The 21,545-nt window shown below is 41.8% G+C and overlaps 1 protein-coding gene across 1 annotated transcript; it reads right to left on the reverse strand.

Annotated features, from left to right (window-relative positions):
• Positions 1-1,669: 1,669 nt before the first annotated feature.
• On the reverse strand, positions 1,670-7,279 carry mpx (myeloid-specific peroxidase). Its single transcript, XM_015941107.3, has 15 exons — positions 7,193-7,279; positions 7,040-7,105; positions 6,878-6,968; positions 5,935-6,110; positions 5,713-5,845; positions 5,345-5,474; positions 5,056-5,262; positions 4,616-4,979; positions 4,046-4,206; positions 3,722-3,980; positions 3,471-3,641; positions 3,152-3,389; positions 2,861-3,072; positions 2,558-2,614; positions 1,670-2,276 (listed from the first exon to the last, which is right to left on the reverse strand). Exons 2-14 carry the CDS (start codon positions 7,101-7,103, stop codon positions 2,562-2,564), a joined length of 2,259 nt encoding a protein of 752 aa, XP_015796593.3. The 5' UTR covers positions 7,104-7,105; positions 7,193-7,279; the 3' UTR covers positions 1,670-2,276; positions 2,558-2,561.
• Positions 7,280-21,545: the final 14,266 nt, after the last annotated feature.

Raw genomic sequence — 21,545 nt, forward strand, 5'->3', positions numbered from 1 at the left:
TAATTTTAAGAGTCTAAAGTAACAACAGTCTCACATATTTTCTTTTTAAAATTTAGTCTCTTTTCTATCAGTCTACGGGGCAAAAAGAGCTACTTTCTAATCCGCTTTGCCTTACTACGCCCTGGATCACACACATGTTGTACTTCAATTGAAATAAAAATTAATGATGGTTGTTTCGACCATGCCAGTCATGTATTTTGAGATTTATCAGCTTGTAAAAGTTCGTAATCAGCATGACTACAAACCAAACATTGGTACAATGCTTATATGATGCCACCATTTGGCAATTTGTTGCACACTTGTGGCCTTACTGTGCACTTCCCCAAGTGCACTTCACATAAGACCGCAGGGCACAGTGCAAGGATTGTGATTGGGCCTCAAAACAATGCAACTCAGGTTTTATTTTGAAATATGCAGGATGCACCTCACTGAAACATGTCTCACTTCCTGTCTGGCTTATGTCATTTCTTAATGACTCCCCTGAATTTCTGCATGCAGCTGACATCGCACTGGCAGGACTCAGAGTTCTGCAGGACTGTGTGGACGATGTTCTTTTGCATGAAATTGATTAAACAAAAGTGACCTTAAATCCTCAAAAATGAAGATTTTATGAAAATAATACGACCTGTAAATTTACTCATGAGTTTTGTTGAACTTTCAGCACACATTGTCTTTATTTCCATGTTTGGGTAACATGCAGGTGGAAATGAGAGGAGGAAACTAAAAAAGAAGAGGGCATTTGTGGCCGAAGGTTTGTCGGGGATGATCTGGGATATGCTTTGATACTAAATCTATGCATCAGCTTAATGAATTTAAAGCATTTTGTCCGGTTCATTGAGTGATTTCCTGTCTCTTTACCAAAGGTTGCAGGTTTACTTCTGAACACATCTGGGTCTTTTCCAACAGACACATGCAGTCCAGGTGGGCTGGAAAACCGCTCAGGTGTGTCTTCATGTCATAAAAATAAAAGTATATATTCCAAAAATAGGGCAGTCTGTGTTCAAGATTTAATTTAACAGAATCTGAAAAACAATCTGCAAAACATGTATTTGTAGTTTTTGGGTTATGTAGAAATACATTTTAATTCCCACAGATTAAAGGGGCAGATTATAATAAAGACTGCTGAATTTGAAGATGATCTTGCAAATTGGAAAAACAAGGACAGTGAGGAATTTAATGAATTCTTGAATTAAGTTGGATTTTCCACTTGGTTCCATTTAGCAAAGCAGCACCATCTAGTGGAGACTCCATTATACACCAGCACAGATTAAATTCCTGAAATCACATCATTCAAACTATTTTATTGAAGTTTTTCGTCACTGCGCAATAAGCTTTAGAACACAAGAGGTTCTTAATTTGTTTTTGCACTTTAACATTTAGTTTCAACATAAAATAGCCAGCTTCAAATTAATAAAACGGTTTAATAAAAATGTGGATAAACTTGTCAGGATGGAACAAGCTTCTAGTTTGATTTTTTTTTTACTCAAGCATGAAACGTTCCATCTTAAAGAGTGTAACTGGTTCCTGGCAACAACTGAGCTCAAATCCTTTTTTTATAAAATTACACAAAATATTAGTAAGTTATTTTAGGTGGTTTGTTTTTGCTGCCCCCCCCCCCCCCCCAAGCTTTTACAAAACATTTTACAGTACTGTCAAAAAACAACTAGTGTACTCAGAATTTTTTATTGAATGAAAACTGCAGCACAAGATACCAAAGCAGCTGTGAAACAGGATTAGCAGACAGCTTTGAACATTTTCATTCGACATTTTATCGGTGCATAAAATCTTAATACTGATCATCTCATCAAAAATTAGATTCATGGTTTAACAAAGCAGCTGTAACAGATCTGCATTCAATTTTATTTAAGCTAAAACTACAAAAGATCTGATCAGGTCACAATAAAAGTAAGACGAGGGTCCAGTTAAACTGTGTTTCTGAGTCAGGCAGGTCACTGGTGTTTTATGAGGTTAAGTTCAGCCTGGAGAAGGTCAGGTCAGGTCAGATGGAACATCTAGTCAGTCTCCTGACGGTAATAGACCCTGAACCTGCAGCAACAATTCCTGTTAACACCCAACCTGCACTTCCTGCTTTATGGACACCAGAGGTGTAAACGAAGCAACTTGTAGATATGGAATAGTCTGATTCACTGAATATATTCAGATAAAAACAAATATTCAGTTTGAGGAGGAGCTGTACACTTGCCCAGAAGGGCCAAGAAGAGGTGCAGAATACTGGTGGTCCGGTCAGCCCTCTGGGCCGGGTTGCTCTAATGGATCTGAGAAGAAAAGACATTTAACTCATTAATAGTCACTCATTAAGCTGCACTGTGTCTCATTTTTCAAACTTCTTTGCTTTTGTTCTTGTTTAGAATTTTGAAACGTGTGTTTTTAAATTCTAAAGGGTTTTTGGTTTAAGCTGCAAATCAAGACTCACATTCACCCAATAAAGGGTTCAAAAGCGGAGACGTTATGATAAAAACTACATAACCGTTTTGGATCAGAACAGATTTGATGTTTTTTTTTTAATTTATTCTAAATAAAATCGTGGATAGACAACCTCATTACTCAGGACTTCCATAGGGCTCTGATCCAGCTTGTGCTTCAGTTTCACCTCCTGCAAATCAAAGGGTTGAAAGCATTAAACTAAACCTCATAACTGAGGCACAAAGTCTAAATATTCCTGCATCATTCATTTAATGTGATTTTCTTAAAAACAACTTTGAAAACTGCAAAATTCAACGCATCAGCAGGAGACCCTGTGAGGTCAAACAGCACGTGATTGAGACTTTTACATCCATGTGATCTCAACAGAGATGGTAAAAACTAACAAGTTGTGTCATAAACTGATTTGTGTCCTGACCTAAGATGCCGGGTCTATCAGTCCAGGAAAACAGGTTCAAAGCAGGAATATTGGAGCACGGCACGAGTGGGTTTGTGTTGGAGATGACTCTGTAAACGTCTCGAGGCACGGACGTGATATCGGTGTTGTCGCAGATGATTCTGGACAGCGTGACAGAAGACAAAGCCCCCCTCTGACCAGCATTGAAGACACCCAGGTTCTGATACCAAAGCCTGAAAATTTCAACAAGAATGACAAAAGTTCATTAAATCCTCTTGGTTTAGTCAAGGATTAAAACGTGGATGTTCTAACCTGTCGCCCTGGCGGATTTTCTGGAACTGAGTTGCTATGAGGCAGGCGAACAGAGGCCCTACACGTCCACCGCGGACAAACGGTTCTGCCACTCCTCCCATCCACACGTCAATGTTCTCAGGTGTCCCATAGAGCTCCAGCAGCTTACGAGCCAGGCCACTGTTGTTCAGCACTTGGCCCAGCTCTGCCTGGTTACGAGGCTGAGACAGACCGCAGAACTTACGCCACGCATTGTAGCCTGGAGGCGTTGACAACATGAGTTAAAAAAGGGAGGAAAACATCGGAGGAGGAAAAGGGTAAAAACGAAAGAGCAGAGTACCAGGCAGGCTGTGATCGCGACTCCTCTGCATGTTGAGAGAGCCCAGGTCCATAGCCAAGTGCATCACGAACTGGAACAGCCGCTCCCTCAGAGCATCCACCAACATGTGATCCTGGGTGGCCATTTTAGCTGGACGGCCAAACAGACCACGCAGCAGAGGGTCGATCCCACCTGGAGCAGAAACAGAAACAATCAGGGCAACGATTAAAACCATAACTCCATCTTGTTACGGCTGTCTTTGTGCATCTTACCCTCAAAGATGATTCTCCAGGGGGTGAAGAAGGCCTTGAACAGGGGAACGCTCGGAAACTGGCTGTGCTCTCGGTTGTTTGCATCCAGTCGGGATAAAACGGGCTGGATTGCCAAGTGGGCAAAGCGATAAGCTGCTGTGGCAAAGACGTTGGCAATGCTGGGGTTGACGTTGGGGCTGTAGCCAGGGTAACGACCAAGCCGCTTACGCATCTCTTCGTCACCAACGATGTGAGGCAGGTAGTCTCTGAACACAAAGATCTGAGACAAAAACACATCAAATGAGTAAATGACACCGGCTTTAGAGAATTCTCAGGCGTGCCTACCTGCGTGTACGCGCCCATGATCTTTCGGGCCTCCTGGTAGAGCGTCTCGCTGTCCCAGTGAGGGTTCAGTCTTTTTAGTCTACGAGCCAAACGGTTGTGCTCACGTACGAACAGAGTGTGAAGGGAGGTCAGAGCGATGTTCTCAACCACACGGCCATCACCTGCAAAAGTTTTAGCTCTTCAGACTCTTTTTGTTTGAGTTGCAATCGTTTGTTGGAACTTTGAAAAGCGTAAATCGGTTTTAGGTTTGATTTCAGTGCTGATCAAACTGATAAAAAAAAAAAACCTATGTTGGGCTTTTTGTAACACAAGCTTGCTTGCTCTTCATGAAAACGGAAAAGTATGATGAACTATAAAAGCCTATAATCATTAACACTATTCCCAAATTCATTTTTGACTTTACCTCTGATTAAAGTTCTGAAACAGTTGTGAAATTATCACTAACAGCTGTTTAGAGATAAAGACAAATGCAAATCCAATTTAACTCAACCTGCTATGTTTTAGAGTGTACATTATGATATTTACAGTTTAGTGCTATTAGGTGCCCAAAAATGTAGAAACCGAACTAACCTGCAAGGAAGCAGGGCACCTCCTTAGCGTTGGTGTCATTAGTGATTCTTCCGCGAGTCGCACACATGTTGGCCTGCATAGGACTGAAGGGCAGTAGCTCTCGGCCGTTGTCTCTGAACTCCGTGTTAACGGCCAGAAGACCTTCGTTGCTGCTCAGGTTGCGAAGACTCAGTGCAAGTTTCTCCTCAGAGCCGTACACCTGCCCCAGATCCAGGAAGGCCGTCAGCGCGTTGATCTGCTCTCTCCTGTTGGGTTCCCCTCCAAAATTATAAGCAGAGTATCCGGTTCCACAAGCAGGGGCAGACCTGAAGGCAGGGAGGCAGGTGTCAGGGCGGGAGGGCAGGCGGGGGTCCCCAGGAGGGATCTGTTTGTGGGAGAAAATGTTGGAGGGTGAGTGGAAACATGGATGCATGAAAACAAAATCCAAGGTTATAACTAACCGGGATGGGGATGCACGGCTCGGTGCGCTCGCAGCTGTCGTCACAGTTCACCCCATTGCTGAAGGACCGGATGCTGGGCGAGAAGGGTGTGAAGGTGAGGTCGTGGTCATTCCACTGACCGAACAGCGTCACCATGTGAGAAAACTCCCTGTCACTGACAACCCCTGCATCTGTTGTGCTCAAGATGTTGTTGGACACCTGTCTCACCTAAAATTAGAAATCGGTTTAATATCAATCCTAAATAAAGAGGTGGATGGTTTGGTTAGCAGGTAAATGGTTAAACTGGTACCAGTGGGAGCACAAAGTTGTTGATCTTTCGGTTTCTGTCCCATCCTTTCGGTTGGGAGATGCCGTCGTCATACTCAGGAGGCAACCAACGCGTAAAGGGGGTGTTGGAGGCTCCGAGGCGAGGATTTTTTCTGAGGGTCAAAATTTGAAATGTTCAAGTTTGGAAACAGAGCTTGAGAAATCCCACAGAAGGGAACAGATCTCCTGTGGTGTGTGTCTCAATGCTCATTTTGAAAGTAACTTCACTTCCTGTCAGGGAAGCTGTCAGTTTTACATAAGAGATAAACTATTACCCTTGGAACAAATTAAAATTCTTTCATTTCAGTGAAAAGAAAAAAGCATTTGTACAGTGTATAGTATAGAGCTCACAGGTTGTTGCAGACACTGGTGGCCGTGCGATACTTGTTGATGTTAGGTGTGGTGACACAGTTTGGAGCTCTGACCTGAGCACTGCACCCAGTTATTCGCGCAAGTTCTGTCAGGTCTTCTGGACACAGCAAATCTAAAAGAAACAAGGATTTGTTTATCTTTTGCAGCTTTGAAGTCAGAATAAACATGCTTCAACCTGAATATACCTAATGTTTGTCTGACCTGTTGCATTCAGGGACCGTTTGTGCACAGTATGCACCTTTTCCTGGACCAGACGGAGAGTCTGGGCCATGTAGTCTGCAGAGCGAACCGCTGAGCGGGTGTCACCACGAGGCTGCTTTAGCAGACGGAGAGCATCATGGGGTTGCACTACATCCTTACGGACCCGTCTGAGACTCCTGAAAAACCAGAACAAGAAAATATTAGTTTTTTTTACTCCAGGCATCTCCTCATGTACCCCTCCAGCATGTTTGAGTCGTTTCCCTGCTCCAACACACCTCGATCCAATGGTTGAATAACTTGTTCAGCAGATCATCAAGCTCTGCAGAAGACTGTTAATCACTCACTGATTAAAACCAGGTGGGTTCTGCTGCAACACATCTGAACAGGTAATTCAACCCTTGAATCAGGCGTCAGAGCAGAAAACTAAAACATGCTGGAGGGACTCTCAAGGACAACACTGCAAAATCTAAGTAAAGAAAGCCTTATTTTTAGACATTTTATTTTATTTGTAGTCTAAGAAGAAACTAAACTCTTCTTTAGAATAACAGCATTACTTAGAAAGGCACATTTTCTTGAATATGATTCAAATTTTCTGGTTTTGAGTAAAAAAAAAATCAGCAAAATTTGCTTGGCTATAATTCTTAAAACTGGAAAATACATCAACATTATTATTGTTATTATTATTATTATTATTATTGCTTGTTTTAAGAATTCTAGCCAAGTAACTTTTGCATATTCTTTTACTCAAAATACCTGGATCATATTTAAGAACATTTACCTTATTTTATTGATTTATTTTTCCACAGAATAATTTATTTTCTTTCTAGATTAAACCTAAGATAAAATGTCTAAAAATGAGGCTTAAAAAACTCTTATAAATCAGTTTTTGCAGCAAAGGGCTGGACTTCTCTGCACATAACCAAGACTGCTTTAGTAGACTCACTCTGCTCTGGAGTATTTGTATGCATCGTCCACTATCTTCTTTGCTTCTTCAAAGCATTTGTAAAGAAAAGGACTGCCGAGCTTTTGACCTTCTAAACAAAAATAGAAAAAAGACATGAACTCAGAAACGAGACAAATGAGATGTAAAGAAAAATGGACCTACCAGAGGGTTTAGAGTGAGTAGGCACCAGGCTGATGCTCAGGACAAGAAGAGCAGAGAAAAGCATCTCTGAAACATAAGTGAACTAAAGTTAGCAAAGACAAACCACATCCAGAAATCTTATCAATCTCTGTGCAGAATAAAACTATAGGATACCTGTGACTTCTGCTGAGATGCACTGAGAACTGGAGGTAGTGAAGCTGCATCTGACATAATCCTCCTCCTTTTATTCAGAGGATCGAGTGGAGACCTCGCCCTCTGGGTGTGAGCAGGTTTCAGTAAAGTCGACTTCCTTCTTCCTTCTCAGTGAGCTGCAGGAAATGCCCCATGTCTAACTGGTTACTGTTTCTAAGTCAACAGATAATTCTTGGGACACCTGCAGAGATAAACAGCAGACTGCATCCTTGATTTGTCTTGGATCATTTTAAGACTTGAATGAAGAAAAAATAGATGATGAATGAGGTGATGTGTTGAAAATGCTCAAGTCCATCCTTGTGAGAGCACCATGTGAGCACCTGTGCATGTAAGGTTTCTCCAGGAGTGTCCAGTAGTGAGTGTGAGGTGCCACAGACCTGCCACGAGCGCATGCAGGATAATAAATAACACACGTAACAGTGGCTGACAGGACCATCATATTTATCTCACTTGAATAAACCTTAAAACTAAAAACAAAACAATTTAATGACAGGCTCAACTTCTTGAGCATTACCAACACTGTTTGTTGTGGGGACGGTGTGCTGCTGACCTCTACTTGGGATGTTGTGGATCAGTGGGCGGACTACTTCGAAGACCTCCTCAATCCCAATGGCATGTCTTCCAGTGAGGAAGCGAAGTCCAGGGACATCAATCTCAGTTCAATTGGATAGGAGGACCACCATCCCAGTCTGCCAATTTAAAAAGGGGGACCACAGGATGTGTTCCAACTACAGGGGGATCACACTCCTGAGCCTCCCTGGTAAGGTCTATTCAGGAGTTCTGGAGAGGAGGGTGCGTCGGATTGTCAAACCTCAGATTCAGGAGGAGCAATGTGGTTTTCGTCCTGGCCGTGGAACACTGGACCAGCTCTATACCCTTAGGAGGGTCCTGGAGGGTGTGCTAGTTTGCCCAACCAATCTACATGTGTTTTGTGGATTTGGAGAAGGCGTTCGACCACATCCCTCAGGAGGCCCGGGCACTCCGGGAGTATGGGGTACCAGGTCCTCTGATACGGGCTGTTAGGTCCCTGTATGGGCTCGTTACTGGTGAGAGTTGGACTGCGCCAAGGCTGCCTTTTGTCACCGATTCTGTTCATAACTTTTATGGACAGGATTTCTATGCGCAGCCAAGGTGTTGAGGGGGATCCGTTTTGGTGGCCTAAGGATTGAGTCTCTGCTTTTTACAGATAATGTGGTCATGTTGACTTCATCAGAACGTCATCTCTGATTCTCACTGGAGCGGTTCACAGCCGAGTGTGACGCAGCTGGGTTGAGAATCGGCTCCTCTAAATCAGAGACCATGGCCTCGAGTCGGAAAAGGGTAGAATGCCTTCTCCAGGTCAGGGATGAGGTCCTGCCCCAAGTGAAAGAGTTTAAGTATCTTGGGGTCTTCATGAAGGAGGGAAAGATTGTGATCGATAGGTGGAATGGATGCTGCATGCTGCATCTTCCGTGATGCGGGCATTGTACTGGTCTGTCATGGTGAAGAGAGAGCTGAGCCGGAAGGCAAAGCACTGGATTTACCGGTCATCTACGTTCCTACCCTCACCTATGGTCACAAGCTTTGGGTAGTGATCGAAAGAACGGGATTGCAGATACAAGCGGCCAAAATGAGTTTTCTCTGCAGAGTGGCTGGGCTCTTCCTTAGAGATAGGGTGAAAATCTCGGTCATCTGGGAGGAGCTCGGAGAAGATCTGCAGCTCCTCCACATTGAGAGGAGCAAGTTGAGGTGGCTCACGCATCTGGTTAAGAGACCTCATAGACGCCTGAGGTTTACTGGTCATGTCCAACTGGTAGAAGACCCAAAGGAAGACCCAGGACACACTGGAGGGACTCTGTCTCTCGGCTGGCTAGGGAACGTCTTGGGATTTTCCCGGAGGAGCTGGCCCAAGTGGATGGGGAGAGGAAAGTCGGTGCCTCTCTGCTTAGGCTTCTGCCCCTGTGATCTGACCTGATAAGCAGATGAAAATGGATGGATGGCTCAATTTCTCGTCAAAAAGGTGAACTTTCTGTAGAAATGTACTGTTTTTGCAACATTCACTGAAGAGTTGTGTCTAAACCATGTGTTTCTTTGAGGGAAGTGCATAAAAAAGCAGAAACAAACTGAAACTCTGTTAGTCAACCTGAAGGTTTCGTAAGAAATCAGTTTACTCCACTGTGGACGAAAGGTCAGGTAAAACAGGCGGCAACACTGCACAGAGTAAAGAGTTGTAAAAATACATTTATACTAAAGAAGAATCTTAAGTATGCATTTAGGTCTGTAGTAAACAAAGACTTATTGTTTAACTGTATTTCTAATTCCATGCTGTAGTTCTTTTTTAAAACACAGAACAGGTACTGTGTTTTAAAAAAGAACAAAAGCATGGAATTAGAAACACGACAGCAAGAACACACAAGATGTTTAACTGTATTTGTTCAGGACAGAGTTGTTTGCCTCATTTGTGCTGATATCTAGCTACACATTTACAAATTACAAGGAAGCTGTGGACTGAGGAGAGGCGACAGACATCCACCGTGACTTTGCATGTAGAGGAGAGTTCCCGACACGCTGCACTCTTCTTCCTGATCCACTTCTGAAAAACTTGCATTGATTTCACAGAAGTCAATAGCCCTCTAAAAGCATCTGTATTTTGTTTAAATATGTATTTCAATTTACTAAGCAGCTAAAGTTCAAACTTCATGTGAATTAAACAGATTAAAGCTGTCTGGAATTCCTCAGATCACGAGTCAGAATGACTGAGGTTGATAGATATGAGACACATCCTGATTCTCTTCTCAGAACTGACATCTCATTGATTTATCACTGACTTACATAAGTGTTGATGAACAGTTTCAAGATGGAGTTTCTCTAAAAAATCAAGAAATACGTTTTTGATCAGCTGAAAAAAAAGAGGTTTTAAAATGCAAACAGCACAAAAAACACCCGAATTGTGTCTTTTTTGGGGGGCATTTTTAAGCTTTTATTAAAAAATAATCATATTTATTAAGTAAAATGATGAAATAAATGGGATCAAAGCTGATTTGTGTGGCAAGAGAAGTGCTTGAAGAATTTCACAGCACTGAAACAATAGATATGTATCTGCAAAGTTTAACCTGCAACTTGAAGGAATTTTGCAAATCTTTTATTTTATCTTTGGCATTAATAGATTTATTTTATGTAATGTTGAATACAGAGTTCAAACGCATATAGCTATAAACAGAAATCTAACTAAAACACACTTGTATTGTAAATCAGTGAGGATGAGAGAGAGTATAAAGAACCACCTTTTGTCAAACTTGTTGACAGGTCTATTGTTCTTTGACATTTATGTGAATTAAACAGATTAAAGCTGTCTGGAATTCCTCAGATCACGAGTCAGAATGACTGAGGTTGATAGATATGAGACACATCCTGATTCTCTTCTCAGAACCGACATCTCATTGTTTTATCACTGACTTAAGTGTTGATGAACAGTTTCAAGATGGAGTTTCTCTGAAAAATCAAGAAATACGTTTTTGATCAGCTGAAAAAAAAGAGGTTTTAAAATGCAAACAGCACAAAAAACACCCGAATTGTGTCTTTTTTGGGGGGCATTTTTAAGCTTTTATTTAAAAATAATCATATTTATTAAGTAAAATGATGAAATAAATGGGATCAAAGCTGATTTGTGTGGCAAGAGAAGTGCTTGAAGAATTTCACAGCACTGAAACAATAGATATGTATCTGCAAAGTTTAACCTGCAACTTGAAGGAATTTTGCAAATCTTTTATTTTATCTTTGGCATTAATAGATTTATTTTATGTAATGTTGAATACAGAGTTCAACCGCATATAGCTATAAACAGAAATCTAACTAAAACACACTTGTATTGTAAATCAGTGAGGATGAGAGAGAGTATAAAGAACCACCGTTTGTCAAACTTTTTGACAGGTCTATTGTTCTTTGACCTTTATGCCCCCCCACCCCCAACCCACCATAAATCAAACGTGACAGGTGTATTGTTTGTAGTCCCCTTTTGTGATATGATCTTTAATGACCCTATATGTCAAGAAATGAATTGATGACTTGTGTAATGACGCATGAAGTCTCCATTTGTCAAGATGTATATTGTTAATCTGCTTTGATCTGAACCACTTTAGTTACGCTTGATAACTGTTTTGTGTTAACCCCACAGTTCCCACAGCCCCTCCCTTTCATACGTAATACCCCTCATCCCCCCCTCCCCTCCAACCCTGCTTGCCTTTTTAAAAGCTCGGATCCATTTCAGCAGACAGACTGAGATCGTATCAGAATGGTGAAAGGCCAAAGAAATACCTCTAAGAAAATGGTGAAGCAAGTGTCTACAACTGATGCTTCAACCTCTACCCAAGAGGAGAAGGAGGTGAAAGAGGAGAACGTGGACACGCCATCGCCGCTATCACAAACCTTGCTCTGTGAAAAATCCATAGTGATCCATCAGCTGCCTGCAGGGGGTGGTGCTTCCCGTAAATCTACATCCTACGTGTGTAGAGTGCAGCTTCCTCCTTTTGGCGGTAAAGAGTCCTTGGAGCAAATATGGCCGCTGGAACCTTACGGCTATACCAGTAGATTTGGGTACCGGTTCAGCTATGACACTAAGGAGCTGTGTCTAATCCATGATGTGGCTGAGGACGAACCTCTCAAGCCATATTTATCCCATTCAGCAGTTCTCTCCTACAACGACTGGGCAGTGCTCAACCTCACAGTTCCACGCAGGGTGTACAAAGATGATCGTGAGAGACCTCGTCCGACTGTAAAACGCAACAGGCCGCAAGCTCTTCCATTGCTGGATGAAATCCAGAATGCCGTGCATTCAGTGCTTCATGGAAGGGGCTGGAGGATGCGGAAGGGCAGTGGATTTTCAAGGCCTCGGTCCGTGAGAGAGGATTGGAGCTCTTTTTTGTGCTGGAAAATATGCATGCTGAATACGGTATTTACCGCCTTTTACAGGTTGTACCTTTCGAGGTCTGGTGTGAGAAAATAGATGAAGTGGGAGATCGTATCACTTCACTTTTTCGTACCAGCCGCTGCTGGAAAGACATTCTGACAGTGCGAAAAAAGCTGGAATTCTAAGCCCCGCCTGAGGAGGAGGAGAAGGAGCGGTGGTCGCATCATCAAACCATGCCCCCCACCCAGCACTAGTCATAAAGAGCTTTCAGTTAGAAACCATTTCATCCCAGACGATCTAGCACAACTGCATAATGGGTTTCTACACTCAGTCAACCCTTGATGAACTATGGACCCCGGACAGCTTTTCCCCGCAACCGATCTGGGTACTAGCGGCTTCATCACCAATGAGATACAATGGCAGTGCGCGGCCCATGTCGCCGCCGCCACCATCATGCTTTCCGGAGGATAACTTCCCACAACTCCCCACAATCATGGAGGTTCTGGAGACCGTCTCTGCTAACGAACCATTCCAACCCTGGATCGACGAGAGTCCGGCAAGTCATGATACTGCTCATCCTTCAGGACATCAATCCCTGACCCGCCACTGGTTTCGCCTCAACCTGCTCGGGAGGAGGACAGTGTGCAACAGCAGCAGCAGAAGACCCTCGACATCCAGAGCACCGGTGAGGAGCCTCAGCGTCTGCATAACTGGGTGTTTTCAGAAGACTAGGTGGACCGAGTGAAGATAGGGCTTCTTCACTTGGTCAACATGGCGATCAAAGCTCACTTACCTACAATCTGCCACGGATACAAGATCGATCAGTGGCAACACGAATGTCTTTACGTAGCTGAAAAAGAATTATTTTACGATTTTCACTTTATGGACATTATTGGCAGGGGTTTAACACCTAAGCTGATTCTGGCTCTTCAAAGTTTTCTCAGTCTGCATGGCTTCCAGCTGGACGCTGAGATTCTGTTCACCATGGCTGTGACGCAGCTGCATGGGTTCAGGGCTGTGATGCCCATTCACAAAGACAATTTTCCGGTGTACGATCGCCTGACCAAAGCTGACCTGGATGCACTGGCTGCGGTGGTGGAGGAGTGAACTGTGTGTGTGTGTGTGTGTGTGGGGGGGGTACGCTGTCTAATTCTGCAACTTGTTTTTTCATTATAATCATTTCTAGTAGTTAACCATTAGATTTTATTCATTATACTTGACGGCTGTTTTTTACAGTACGATTAGATTTTATTCCTTGTATCAGACTAGATTGTACGGTTGTTTTTTGCAGTACGATTAAATTTTATATTTGTTATATTTGACTAGATTGTACAGCTGTTTTTACAGTGCTTTTAGATTTTATATCTGACTAGATTGTACGGTTGTTTTTTGCAGTACAATTAGATTTTATTCCTTATATCTGATGGCTGTTTTTTACAGTACGGTTAGATTTTCTACCTTATATCTGAATAACTTTATTGTGTACAATTTATGAAATAAAAAGAAATAATGAGAATGAATATGTATCATTTTTTTCAAGCATCCATCAGAGATGGAGGAGGTAATGAAAAGGGTTTATTTTTCACCAAAACATCAGGGTAGTTACGGAGGTGTTGAAAGGTTTAGAACCGGTTTACAACAAGAGATTGGGGAGAAAGTTTCATCGGATAAGGCTTGTGATTGTCTCTCAGAACAAGATGCTTACACACTCCACAAACTTGCAAGAGTTCATTTTCCGAGAAATAAAGTTTTTGTCTCAGGGTCACTAAAGCAGTTTAAAGCTGACTTATGCGACATGCAGGCCTTGTCAAAATCAAACAATGGTTTTAATTACCTATTAACCATCATAGATGTATTTTCAAAGAAAGCCTATGTACGAGTCCTGAAAAACAAATCGGGGAAAGATGTTACAGAAGCTTTTGATTCAGTTTTGAAAGACAGTGGTATCCCTAAAAAATTGCAGACGAATGCTGGTAAAGAATTTTTTAATAAGAAATTTGAAGCCCTCACAAAGAAACATGGCATTGTGCACTTTGCCACAGCTAGCAGTGTAAAGGCCAGCGTTGTGGAGAGATTTAACAGGACTCTAAAAGGTAGAATGTGGAGATATTTCACAGCAAGAAACACCCATCGCTACATAGATGTGATTCGAGATTTAGTACGATCTTATAACCATAGCTATCACTCTTCCATCAAAATGGCCCTCGCTGAAGTAAACATGGAAAATCAAAGGCAGGTGTTTTGCAACCTTTACAGAGCCACCTCACTGAAGCCTGCAAAGAAAATGAAGTTTAAAAGGGGTGACGTGAGAATTTCCAAACTCAGAGGCATTTTTGATAAAAAATGTGAGCAGAGTTTTACACACGAGCTGTTCACAGTGGATGAGTGTCTTCATCGATCGACACTGGTTTATAAACTCAAAGATTTTGATGGGGAAAAAACTGAAGGGTCATTTTATGAAGCCAAGTTGCAGAAAATAAACATTTCGACTGAGAGATCCTTCCACGCTGAAAAAGTTTTAAAACACCGGACATTTGAAGGAGAGCGGCAAGTTTTCGTTAAGTTGCTTGGCTGGCCCCAAAAATTTTCCAGTTGGATTAAGGCCTCAGACCTACATGATGTTTAAAAAAGAGAGACAATAAATAAAAAGAAATATGGATCTGAGACAGGAGAAGGGTTCTCATATCACATTGCCCTGTAACGCCAGTGCCGATGTATTTAAAAATAATACAATTTCCAGTTACAGAACCGATCTCCCATGTCACATCAGTCTGAATGGCAGGTGGCAAGTAGGGCTAACAGAAATCACCTATACCCACTCCTGGTTTAATTTACTGAACAAGCGTGCTTTTTTAGAATGGGGAAGAGTGAGCGAACCTGAGAAAATCAACAGAGCTCCGATTAGTCCCGGATATTATAAAATTTACAACAACTTAGGAATGAGTGCGAGACTGTTATGAGAAAGATTAATCCTGATTTCTATCTCATTTACAAAATCCCCGATCCCACACTCAAATATTAGATTGGTGGTGAAATAGAATTTAGATTTGCAGCGCCTTTGGTGTATGCTAGGTTTCAATGAGTGGTTGACACCTGAAGGGTCAGCCAACAATAAACCGGTCAAATCAGCACTCACTCCTCCCCAATTTAACCGGATGTCTATATCAGTTTTATTGTTATTCAGACATAATGACAGAACAGTTGGTGGGTGATGTGTATGCCCCATTATTATGTACGGTGAACGTTGAAGGTACCTTTGGGAACTCAATCACTCATGTGTTTAACCCTGTGGATTACATCCCCGTCTCTAGAAAACAATCATATTTAATTCAAATCATATCAGAATGAGCCTATTCACTTCTTATATGGAAAAACAATGGTCAGGCTTCATTTCAGGTCCGCTCATCAGAGAAATACGATGATATAACGTGCGTGAAACGGTGTGAGAGAGTCAGTTAAGCTCTTTTACTCAGCGCAGCATACATCTTGCAAACGAAAAAATGATTTATCACCTGCAGAGAATTGACCCCAACCGTTTTATTAATTATTACGTAACTCAGGCCGGTCATGGTTTACCAGGTTTTACCGACATTCCTTATTTATATGGGTGCGGCTTTGGCTCGATATTTTCAAGACTCTTCAGATTTATATCACCTTTTGTTAAAAAAGGATTTGCTTTGGCGAAGCCGCATCTCAAAAAGACTGCGACCGGGATTGCGTCAGATTTGTTGACTTAAGCCATCAGTAAAATCACTGAGCCTAACGACCAGGAGGGGTCAGGGCTCATGGTTCTGTCAAGGCGAGTTTGGAAAAGACCCCCCGGCAGGCGTGAAAAGGGATCTACTTCACGAAACGACTGGCGCTTAAAAGCTCCAGTTACAAAACGCAAGCAAAAGAGGAAGAAGTATCAACAGCGATGCTCCGATATTTTCTAATCATGTCATTGCGTCACAGTAAATCATCAGAATAAACACTGAGCGAATTGGACCTCTTCACCGTGCACATGATGCAACTGTCTATCGAAGATAAGGTCTACAGCAAAATTTTACCCATTGCAGCGCTGATGGATAACGGACCGGTAGAATTTTTTGTCCCAGGAGATGGAGAAAAATATTTAGATTTAAACGACACGCTGCTGTTTTTACGTGTGAAAATTACAAACGAGGATGGCTGCTTATACTGAGCCAGGATTCTCTGGAGGTTTCTTCCTGTTAAAAGGGAGTTTTCCTCTCCACTGTCGCTGCATGCTTGCTTAGTATGAGGATTGCTGTATAGTCACTGACACTCGTCAGTGACTTGATGCAATTTGCTGGGTTCCTTATATAGGAAACGTTATTTCTGATTGGCTTAATGAACTGTGAATTGGAATGTTTATTATGTGAAGTGCTTTGAGACGACTCTTGTCGTGATTTGGCGCTATATAAATAAACTTGAATTGAATTGAATTGATGGGACTCCCCTGGCTGATGGAGCGGCCACTGCTGTGATTAATCATGCTATAAACACAATTTTCTCACAATGCGACGTGATTCTCGGCGGCCGCCTGATTTCTCAATACAGCGCCACGCATTGAAATTCTGCTGAACTATTCTGAAGCGAGTTTGGCATCTCAGTTCAGCGCCGGCTTATTTTTCAAAGACACGGCAGGTGCACATGTTTCCATCGTTATAAATAACTGACCCAATTCAGGCCTTAATCAGCGAGCGATTTTTACAGAAAACTCCAGAGACGTGGACCTGATAGAGCCCCTGCATTCTGATACATTTTTTCTGTGTAAGACTTCTTTTAAAGGGACTTTACAGAGTTTTGAATTTTTATGCTCGCGATTGCCCCCAAGCCAAAAGCATAAAAGCAGCTTCAATAGTAGGCTCGTGCACGAGGCGCGCATGCTGTACGTGCACACTCCTTAACGAAAGTAACAGCTGAGACAGTCAGCTCCGTGTGTGTGTGTGTGTGTGTGTGTGTGTGTGTGTGTGTGTGTGTGTGTGTGTGTGTGTGTGTGTGTGTGTGCGCGCGCGCGTGTGTGTGTGTGTGTGTGTGTGTGTGTGTGTGTGTGTGTGTGTGTGTGTGTGTGTGTGTGTGGCCCGAAGGACAGAGGACAGGAGAACGCGCAGCTAATTAATTAAATAATTTGGTTCTGTACCTTTCTCTTCAGCACAGCCGACAAAGGTTTCAGATGGGTCAGTCCTCCTGCATGCTCTTGAAAAATTGTTCCAAAATGAAAGTTGAACCCACATCTTTTTTATCTGTGAATTCAATGTCGCTCGGCGAGTCTCAAATAAAAATTTGGGCATCTTACTGTAAAAAATATACCATTAATGTAAAAAAGAAACTCAAAGTAAACTATGTTCACATCCAGAATCAAACCCAGGTCTCCTGCATGAAAGTCCAACATCTTACTAGGCGAGCTACCGCACCAGTGATATCATCTATCTGTACCATTTAAGAACGGTTTGAAGGGCTATGCCTGAGCGTGAACGCGCATGAAGCAGCCTGCTCGACCCGAGCAGCTCTCTTTTTCTGTGATTTTACAGAAAAATAGGCAATCACAGTAAAAATGCCAGGGCTCATTTTACAGGACCCGTGCATTGCAGGAGAATGTATTAAGAAGAAATTTATTACATGTTGTGGCTGTCAAACTTCCATAATGCCCCTTTAAACTCGGTTGATCTCAGAATTAAGCTGACAAGAGCCATCGATGCTTTCTGCCTGATGGGGGCGCGTGACTACACCTACAAGCTGAAACTGCAGGGTGCTTCGCTTTATGTGAAAAAACGTTAATATTTCACAAGCCGTATGTTTGGTTTATGAATCTGCTTTACTAAAAGCAAAAGCCTTGTATCCCCTTTCAAGCGTTATCGTTGAAACTTACTCAATTCCACAAAATTCGAGGATATGCAATCTGGAGAACCTCTTTCTCAGAGTCGTCCCTAAATATATAGTACTGGGATTAGTGGACCATGAGGCCTATACGGGCAGAAGAGACCTTTCTCCGTTTAATTTTCACCACATGAATGTGAAATATCTTGCGTTGTCCAGAGATGGCAAACAGAAACCTTCAAAAGCCTTTCAGTTGACTTTTGATCAGATTGTCAACAAGGGTATACATTGTTTGCCTTCAATCTGAACTCTGCGGATGACTTGGAGGCGTTGTCACCTGTTTCCAGTGGCAATCTGGGAATGGAGATGCACTTCAGCGCCCAGCTGAAAGAGGCGGCTACACTCATTGTGTATGCATGCTACGAATCCATTCTCAAGGTAAACTTAAAGAGAGGTGATGGTTGATTATAAATTGATGGATAACCGCAAACTGCACAGAATATTATTGTGCCTGCTGGGAGATCTTTTTTGCGGCGTGTTTGCTTCTGATCAGCTGTCTACAATCCCTAAAAACATACAGCTACCTGCCTATTTTGTGGTGAACACCCACCCCTCTCATATACCTGGTGAACACTGGTTAGCGTAAGCTGTGGAGCAAGATGGCCTCGGGACAGTTTTCGATTGTTACGGATTTTCACCAGAGTTTGAATATTACCCAGAAAACATCCTGAATTTTCTAAAAGAACGCTGCTCGCAAATACAATATCAGGATGAACAACTGCAGAGTTTGACATCCGACTGCTGTGGACATCATTGCGTATTATTCCTGTGTCATAAAGAAAGCCGAGTTTATCTCTAATTCTGTCTAAATATCATAAAAATGTATCGATGGATGATTATATGGCTTATAATTTTGTTAAAAATATAGAAATTGTATAAAATGTCATAATTTGCATTTTACACAGATGAATTGTACTCTCAAAATGTTTAAAGAATGTCAAGGACTGTGAAATTTGTTTTAAATAAACGTTACAAACAAAAAAGTTGAACATGTGATTCATTTAAGGGGAAAAGCTGATCCATTTCTTCAAAGCGGGTAGATCGCTCCAACTTGGAGATAAAGTTATCGCTTGCTTTTGTCTCCTCTTCTTTAAAATACCGGCCTGACTGGACAGTTGCTTCTTTTTTTCACCCGTAGCCAGAAGTAGCCCCCCTTCGCTCCTGAGTTGCGTAATCTGCTGATGCGCTAGTGGATTTGTCACAGCTGATAGCGGTACATTTTTCTCCACCAGAGTGTTCAGGAAATGAATCCATCCCTTTGGTTGTTGGTTTTTTTTAACGGGCTGGTGATGTTTTTAACCAAATCAAGGATGTGAGACCCTTTCTGCCCATCGCGTTTATATATACATTCACCTGTTGGAGCCCAATTGAATTGTGTCATCTTCAGCAGATACTCTGCATTTCTCCTGCTGCGTACCGGCAGATTCTGCAGCGCATCTCTAATGACTGCAGCAGCGGCATTCAGTGTTCTGCTTGGTAGGAGGGACAATCTGTAAATCCTCTTTCAATCCGTCTCTCACCAGAGCCAGATAACCCTGTAGCAGCGTATTGTATTTTCTCATACGGCGTTAGTCCCGTCTTCTGCATAATTAATTTCATATCTGAGTCAAGATTCTCTTCTGCCACGTCTCTTATCGTGGGCTTTGTGAGATGACATAATTGTTGAGGCGTAACCATGAACATTTTTTGAGAAGCCATAATCTGTTAATTAACCCCCCCCCAATGAGTTCTCCTATTAGAGAGGCTGCAGCTGCTAGGAGAATTGGCAGAAATCCACCTTTTTGACTGATTAATAGCTTTTTCTTTTTAAAAGTGCTAGTTTTGTTACCAGCCAACTTCCACAGGAGCGTTTTGTTTTTAGATAATTTCTTATACTGGAGAGGAGAGCCGGATGTTCCCTTTCAGCACATTTAAAGCAATCTCACATAGAGCGTTCAGAACATCATGCGAACAGCCTTTTAGAAACTCCTGATGTTTCCGTGGTTTCATGTGAGTCAAAGCCTTTAGAATCCTGGCATTGCGTTTCATCCTGGCCGACATAGCTCTATTTTAGGCAAATAGATCACCGTCACCTGACCCAGAAGTGCTCCGCTGCGCAGCCTTAGACGTTCTGGTGTTTCCGGTTTCAAATCCACTATTAAATAACCATGAGGGTCCTGTGTTGTGTCTTGGAAACTCTCCAGATAACATCTTTTTTGAGTAGGGTAGATTTGATTTGCTAAAACATTTATTTTCTATTTATCTCGTGGATTTTTAAACAAAATAAAATAATTAGTATTTAGACTGATTTATTTATTTTTTTTCCCTTGATGAAAGACATTTTGTGTGAGTAAAAAAACACTCAAATTACAATGATGTCTGTGCTGAATGAATAATTTTACCACTTCCAAATGATCGGCATTCTGGACCATCAGGTCATCTAAAGTAATCAAATGACATTGCTCAGGCGGAAACATTTCAAAGTCATCAAATGAAGAAGGGAGACCTTGAAAAAAATCTAATATTTTTATTACAAAGTTTCAGATCATCATACATTTTCTGATAAGTAAAAAAACCAGATGATATTCTTTAGCATTTCAGTCATACATTCCAGACAATTTTCCAAAATACTTTACAAAAAAAGTTTTCCCACAGCCTGATGGGTCTGCTATCAGAGCGCTAAAAGGGACTTTCAGTCTGGGATCAAAATGAGTTTCCATTTTCACTAATCTAATAATCAGATGGCAGGGTTGTGTCGTCAGGATATAACCTGCGTACATCAAAAATCAAACTTTTTCACAAATGAAGCATTTGAGAGCGTGAACCCTTCTTTATTCCTCCTGATGGTGTCGTGATGTGCCTGCAGAAACTCCCCCCTCTCTCCACCGATGTATCCCTCCACGAGCTGAGCCAAGCTGTCAAAATTAATCTGATTAGAGGAGATAAAACAGGGGTGTCAAACTCAAACTCACACGGGGCCGAAATGAAACTCTGGGACAGAGTCGAGGGCCAAACTTAATATTTTTTGAAAAAGTGACGCAAATTTGCACATTTTCTTTATCAACATATATGCAATTTTGAACCTTTAAATTTGGAAACAAACATATTTCTGCATTAACACTGAATGTGGAATAACCAAATTACACACGAGCAAATCAGTTTTAAATAAAAGGCATCAGTGGTATTCATTACTTGTGGTATAGTCAGCATTTTTAACATCTATTCAGGATTTATGTTTTCTTGTTTATTCATTTTTCTCATTTTTATTCTCCTTTTTTTCTCCTGTAATAAGCGTCATCGCTGCTGTGACATCTAGCTTTCCCCACTGAGGAACAATAAAGGGATTTTCTATTCTATTCATCTATCTGCAGCCTTTCCACTTCCTGTTTACTGTAGGTTAAATCTTTTCTCACGGGCCAACAACAAAATAAAAATATCATTTTATCTTAAATGAAAATGCAACATCTCACCTGTTAACTTTCATGTTTTGGAGCAGAAAAAGAGCATAAAACCTAAATATTTAAAGCTCAGTTTGCTCCACTGGTTTACTGTGATGCTCACCTGTTCCAG

Source organism: Nothobranchius furzeri, chromosome 6 (genome assembly GCF_043380555.1).
Source record: "Nothobranchius furzeri strain GRZ-AD chromosome 6, NfurGRZ-RIMD1, whole genome shotgun sequence".
Lineage (NCBI taxonomy): Eukaryota > Metazoa > Chordata > Actinopteri > Cyprinodontiformes > Nothobranchiidae > Nothobranchius > Nothobranchius furzeri.

Bases quoted from the DNA above. Each gene is read 5' to 3' on its own strand.
- mpx (XM_015941107.3), bottom strand. From the start codon at position 7,103: ATGCTTTTCTCTGCTCTTCTTGTCCTGAGCATCAGCCTGGTGCCTACT. The intron at 6,111-6,877 runs GTGAGTCTACTA...CTGGTTTTTCAG, and splicing joins TACAAATACTCCAGAGCAGA to GAGTCTCAGACGGGTCCGTA. The intron at 3,390-3,470 runs GTACTCTGCTCT...CAACGCCTCCAG, and splicing joins TCGCGATCACAGCCTGCCTG to GCTACAATGCGTGGCGTAAG.